The following is a 6965-nucleotide window of genomic DNA, read 5'->3' as shown; positions in this document are numbered from 1 at the left end:
AATTTGGTAAATACTAATATGTTTTAGGTAATGTAGAAAATGAAAGGTTTCTTAAGAAAATCTGATATTGAAAGTAATAAATATTTTTATTTTTTATTTTGTAAGAAAATATATGTAGCCAGTAGCCAGTAGCCAGTAGCCAATTTAATCTATCTAATATGAATTAGGAATTATTACTCGCTGTTGTTACTTGCGCAAGAAACCAAGAAATTTCGAGAAAGGAGTGGTTTAGTTAGCCGGTGGCACTAAACCCCCGAGTCTTAAACCCTCACCTGCCTGGACTCGAGTCTAAGGCATTTCTAGCATACACTACCACGCATACACGTCTACGCCTACGCCTCTCTTTCGTCTTCTGCACTCTGCCAATGGCACTAATGCAGCGCCTAGCTAGAACAGCACGCCCCCTCCGAACCCTAATCTCTCGCCCCCTTTCCCCTCACAGTAACCTTCCTTCCTCTTCTGATTTTCCTTTCTGTGATTTCGCAATTTCTGAAATTCGATCAAACATTGTTAATTTATTTATTTTAACGTTTTCTCTAGAATCAGCACTTGCTTCATTCGCCGTGCCTCGAGTTTTGGGATCCGGACCCTCACGTGATGATCACTATCAGGCACCGTATTCGTTGCTTCCGGCTGTGTTAGCTGGTGCTTTCGGAATTGGATTGGCGGAGACGGTGTATGCTGATGCCGATCGCGGTGGCGTTGGCGGCGCTGAGGATGTGCACGCTGTTGCGAAGAAAGAACGCGAGCGCATTGAGGAGTCGCTTAGGAAGAAAGGAGTTCGTTATGGTTCTTATCCTCGCTTCACTGTTGCTGTTAAAGGACAAAAGGTTACTCATTTTTTTTTCTTTCTGTTTTTGTTATTCCATGATTTGCCTCTTCAGGTTTACTTGTCAGATGATACATTTGGGAACAAATGTTCGAAAAAGTTGGTGATGGTTCTTTTTTGGTTTATGTCTCAGTTGAAATAAGTATACGGGATTTTAGCTGCTTACATCAGTTTCTACACTGCTATTATACGGATATATTAATATATTATATGTGAAAATGGTCCTTAATTCTGGAAACTATAATACCAACGCAATTTTTAAGCAGTGTTAAGTCTGATTGCAATCAAATTTGTCTGTATATCTGTCCTTTTACAATATGATATCCAATATCATTTTAAAGGTGTATCTAACTAAGGCACTGATATCCAATATATGAATTTTTGTGTTTTGAATACGATGAAAGCATAGAAAAATTCTGAAGATTTTATGTATTTCTTGATTACGTAACGACTGCTCTGTTGTCAGAATCCTTATTTTAAATATAACCGGGAGTGTCTTTGCAATTTATTAGCCTTTTAGCTTCACGTGATCTCTTGTGATATCGATCAAATTCAACCTCAGTTTTCCTCCAACAACTTTGTCTTTGAACTACATTCTACGATTTTCTTCCCCACTTAAAAAAGCAAAACACAATTATCAAAGACTGTCCTATATTGATGATGTCCTTTGCCTCTATTAGAAATCAAACTATATATGGTGATTAAAATTGCAATTGCAGGTCAGCGTTAAGTTTCAAATACCTCCTGCCTGTGAAGTCCCGCAACTTATTGCAAATCTCGCAACAAATCTTGGACTGAAAGCTGAAGGGAACGGAGGTGGATCGGATATGCTATTGCGATCTTGGGACAGGTTGTTCATTCTCAATTTATGTGCATGGTTAAACTTATTACACAGATTTTGTAGTCATAATTTTGTTAAAATCATTGATGTTTCTTGCAAATAATTATCCAGCACAGTGGCTTGGCAGCTTGCCCTTACTCATCCGTCCAAGAAAAAGCATATTCAAGGGGATGATCCATCTTCAATAGATATGAATGGACATGATGGAGATCTTTGCATACTCTTTTTTCATTCTCTCATTGGCTCAGATAAAGCTGTCAGTATTTAATTTTGCAATTTTTGTTTGGTGTTCACAGATTGTGCTTTTGTAAATATAGAGGTAATAAAGGAGGTCAACACTTTTTATATTGTTCTTGCTAATATCGCAGGAAATTGAACTTATTAAGCAAGGGAACTTGAGTCCTGAAGAGCTTGATGCTTTCGTCTCTGTTTTGCAATTAGCTGGTAGCAAGATGGGACAAAGAAGTTCCCCCCTGGAAAGGAAGTCAAGGGAAGAGACTGAACAGTCGCCATCTGTAGATAAATCTATTTCTAGTCTTGAGGCCATGGGAGTGAGAATTTATGGATTGAATGAACCCATTGGTATATCAAATGGTGAGGTATCATGGGATAACATTGCTGGATATGAACATCAAAAACGGTATGTAAATTTGGACACACCATATTTCTTTTCTTTCCATTTTTCTTAAACTAGCTGAACTTTTTATTCATATGGTGAAGCAAATGGTTCTGGCAAAGCAGCCCAAAGTAAGATAGATTAAATCACTTATTTAATCCTTTTAGGAACTTAATTATGACTTTGTATGAACTCATTTGTACACTATGTGTTTTATTGCAGAAAACTTTATTGGGTTTGTGCTTAATTTCTGTTAATTGAGGCCTTGTACATTTGTAGTCAGTGAAAGAATAGATTCTAGATTGTATCTGAACTTTTAAGAGAAAGAAAGATTAGACCGTCATTCTCAACAAGGTTGAATGGCGGGATAACAATTTATGTCAGAAAATTCAAAATTGTAACACTGCAGTTTTTTTTTTTTTTTGGGTTAGTTTATTTCCCTTTCAGTATCATGTTGTATTGTTGTGGGTTCATCCTTAAATTCTCCTTACTAAGTAAGGAGTGCTGCACTCATTGCAAATTAAACAAATCTTAGCCCTCCATTTATTATATTTTATATTAGTGACTTAGAGTTCAGAATTCAGGGTTTAGGATTCAAAGCTTAGGATTTAGGGTTTAGAATTCAGGCTTTAAAGTTCAAGGAGTGCTGCATTCCTTAATTTTTCCAGAGCACATTAGCATTCACCCATGTTTACTTACAATAATTTGTTTCCCTTTATGTCTGTATAAATATACTCGTTTACTTAAATTATTTATTTTGCAGAGTAATAGAAGATACAATACTGTTGGCTTTGCATAGTCCTGAAGTATATGACAATATTGCACGAGGGACTCGTCATAAGTTTGAATCAAACCGGCCTCGAGCTGTGCTGTTTGAAGGTCCACCAGGTGTGCAATTTTGGCCCCTTTAATTCACCGTTTAGTAAAGTCAAGTCTTTTGGGTATGTTTAGGTTGGAATAATATATATTTTTTTCTTTTGCTTTTAAATTTCATTTTATTTATTTATTTAAAAAATACTTAACTGTTTCACCAAAGGGGTAGAAAAGAGCTGTTCGGTTAGGATTGTTTCCCTGAAGGAAACCATGTCTGTGAAGTTTGAACTTTGAAAATAACTTCGAGCTATTGATATTAAGGAGGAATTCTTTATATCCAACAAGAAGAATTTAGAAACAACTGAATGTGACATGGTTTTCGAGTTAAGACCCAAATGGTCCTCCAAATTTTCAATTAACCCAATCCAGACTCCCCAAATTTGATTCGCGACTTACTTTATCCCCTGTGTTCATCTCTGTTAACGGCGTGCTAAGTTGGTATGTTAAAGGTGATTTAATGAAAACAACACCTTTTGTTGATGATGCAAATTAACGAAATAAACGACATCATTTAAAAATGGAGTTAAAATACGCTCTCTCCCCCAGCCCAAACCCATTGACCTTCCTCTCTTTCTCCTCCATGGCGCAATAGTAAGGCGTTCTGTATCTTTCCATTAGGGTTTTGAGTTGAACTAATAGAGATGAACCGAGGGATTAACATGAGTCAAGAATTGATATTTGGAGGTCCGGATTAGGTTCATTGAAATTTCGGGGGCCATTTTGAGGTGTAACGCAAATGTCAAGGGCAATTTTGGGTCTTTACTCCAAGATTTTCCAGTGTTTTTGTTTATTTATTTATTAAGAAATGTTTTTGGATGACAAGGAGAATTTCCATTACTGAGCAGGTATACAAAAAAGCTCTTGTTTAAATAATACGTTCAAGAGTGTGGTTATTACAATTGTTTTGTTTTTTAAATGACAAGTTTTTTGCTTGTGTGAAAATAAATACATATGATTTGGTAGTTGCCGCTAAATATAATAGAACATGGATGATCAAACAAAACATAGCATTGATGGCATGCTTATTCCACTCTTATTTTCCATAACAATCCAATCAAAACCACCGTGGATATTATTATTATTATTATTATTATTATTATTATTATTATAAAAAAGAAGGCTTTTGCTTTTTTGGGAAAATAGTCAATAAAAGTAGTGAACATTTTTCTGTTTACATAGCTCCTTTTGTGTAGTTTGTACATTAATAATACATGAAGCTACATAGATGCATTTTCTCTATACCGAATATTCCAATGACCGTCAAACTACTATTGTTTCTAGTATGGGATCCTACAGATTGAGTAAGAGCTCCTTTGCTATTTTTGATAACAAAATTGCACCTATCAAGTTATTATTCTATGACGTCGGAATCTCAATTCAATAAAAAGATTATTCCTAGTATGTTGGCACAGTATTTTGTTTTCATTCTTCAAGTTATGATGTCTCTATGGCCCATTTGTATGGTTTCAGGTACAGGGAAAACTTCTTGTGCTCGCGTTATTGCCAATCAAGCAGTATGCTATTTTTTTAATCTATTACTTTCAGCCTATCCATATAGCTTTATTGTTGCAATGGTTTCGGAATATCCTAATGCTTGGTCAATTATTCAGCTGCAGCTTATTTGAAAATGTCTTCTAATTCGTTGAGGATAAATTATGTATGACATGATGAATTGAATTTGAGTGTAAATAAAAAACTCAAGGGCGCATGCTTTGACTTGGCAGGGTGTCCCCTTGCTATATGTTCCACTTGAGGCTATAATGTCTGAATACTACGGTAAAAGTGAACGCCTTCTGGGAAAAGTGTTTTCACTTGCAAATGAACTTCCTAATGGTGCTATTATATTTCTGGATGAGGTAATGAAGCTAGACATTTTTCTGAGGAGTTGCTATGTGGCTCTCATTCTCTTAATGGTTTCTTTTTTATGTACCTTGCATATTGATTGAGACTTTGTCTTCTTTTTTGGGATACAGATTGATTCTTTTGCTGCTGCTCGGGATAATGAAATGCATGAAGCTACAAGGAGAATATTGTCAGTGTTGTTACGACAGGTTATTCTCATGTCCTGCTGCTTTATGTCTGTTGAAATTGTGTGGTAGTGTGTTAGCCCTGTTACAAATAAGAAAGAGAAGAATATATAACCCTGTGTATATTTTGAGAAATTCTTGACAATATGCCAAGAAGAATCCTAGACGAATTGCAATTTACAAATACTCTTATAAGGGAATTTTAGATCCCCAATCTCTCCCAAAAGATCCCAACTGACTAGAGACACTTATCTCTACCCTATTCCTTCTATTTATACTAATTTCACATGAATGAATTGTAACTAATATGGTCCTAACATTGAGCTTTAACAAGTATTCAGCCTTTAAGTGCTTAGTCTTGAGTGATCTATGTAAATAAATAGGCCAAAGAGAAAAAAGGTTTATTATTGTTTTGATTATAGGATTTAGTTTGTGATGAGATTATATCTGCAGTGGTTCCAAGTAAGCTGTTGACTTAATTTTCATTAGATAGTAAATGGCCTGATAAGTAATAAGTGTGAATAGACCCTTGTTAAGCAATCTGTTCAACAACTAATTGAAACCATATGTCAAACTTGCTGAAAGTTTAAATTTTAATAGAATTTGACCGTTGTAAGGAATCAATTTTGCAGATAGATGGCTTTGAGCAGGATAAGAAAGTGGTTGTGATTGCTGCTACCAATAGAAAGGAAGACCTTGATCCTGCATTAATCAGGTGAGCTTCAATACAAGTTCCTCTGCAGCTTGCTATGTTTGCTTGGCCGATCAAATCTTATTCTAACTGCTATTTCTTTTCATGTTAGCCGGTTTGATACTATGATCCCTTTTGGCTTACCTGATCACCGTAATCGTCAGCAAATAGCATCCAAATATGCAAAGCACCTAACCAAACCTGAACTAGATGAACTTGCCAGAGCTACAGAAGAGTAAGTTGGTCTCCTTTTTTGTCCTCCACAACTGGGCTATTAACTTACAGGTTGGTTGGTGGGCAGTCAAAACAAGAAGGTCGAAAATGAGAAACATACAAAAACTACCTGCTTATTTTTTCTCCTACCAACCCTTGCGTCTTCTTAATATTTGGATTTTGGTAACTAGCCTTTTACCCCAGTTTCTTAACCTCAATAATCAATATTCCCACGATAAAGTCATACATTTATTGTTTAGTCTGTTTACTGGTAGCCATTCTTTTCAGTATGTCCGGAAGAGACATTCGTGATGTTTGTCAGCAAGCAGAACGATCGTGGGCATCAAAGGTAAGAACAATTTATATTTTTCAACTCCCAGCATGTTAGGGATACCATTTGAGAGCATCTTTTTGTGGTTGGTCAGATTATTCGAGGGCAAGTATCCAAAGATGGTGAACAAGAAAGTCTTCCACCTTTGCAAGAATATATAGAGTGCGCCACAATTCGGCAAAACTCACTGCTCAGTGCTGCTGCTGGCAGGAATTTCCGAACTTCTTCCCATCTTAGGATGGCAACCGACTGAGGTCTTGCTTGTTCCTGTATTTTGTGTCTCTATTTTAATGTTAGAATATTTTCATTTGACTTCTGTAAAGATAAAGGTAGTTATAGGTAAATTTCTTATTATTTATGGCCATGTGAGAAAGGTTTAACTTATTATACATGGAGATTGACACAGATATGGGACATTAGATATACCAACATTCGTAAAATTTTTAAAAAATACAGATAAATTTATAGTTATTTTATAGTTTTATAGTAATATTAAATAGATTTTTTTATGAAATATAAAATATATATGTACAGAGGGACATAG

The 6965-nt window shown here is 35.6% G+C and overlaps 1 protein-coding gene across 1 annotated transcript; it reads left to right on the top strand.

The window, feature by feature from the left end:
• On the top strand, positions 187–6861 carry LOC107638656 (ATPase family AAA domain-containing protein 1-A). The gene is made up of 13 exons (XM_016342012.2): positions 187–441; positions 541–830; positions 1549–1679; positions 1782–1926; positions 2039–2310; positions 3050–3174; positions 4630–4673; positions 4884–5015; positions 5133–5210; positions 5819–5901; positions 5990–6112; positions 6379–6439; positions 6516–6861. Exons 1-13 carry the CDS (start codon positions 366–368, stop codon positions 6672–6674), a joined length of 1719 nt encoding a protein of 572 aa, XP_016197498.1. The 5' UTR covers positions 187–365; the 3' UTR covers positions 6675–6861.

The sequence above is a fragment of the Arachis ipaensis genome, chromosome B04, assembly GCF_000816755.2.
Source record: "Arachis ipaensis cultivar K30076 chromosome B04, Araip1.1, whole genome shotgun sequence".
Classification (NCBI taxonomy): Eukaryota; Viridiplantae; Streptophyta; class Magnoliopsida; order Fabales; family Fabaceae; genus Arachis; species Arachis ipaensis.
Note: the sequence above shows the minus strand (reverse complement) of the source record. Positions and strands in the feature narration are given on the sequence as shown.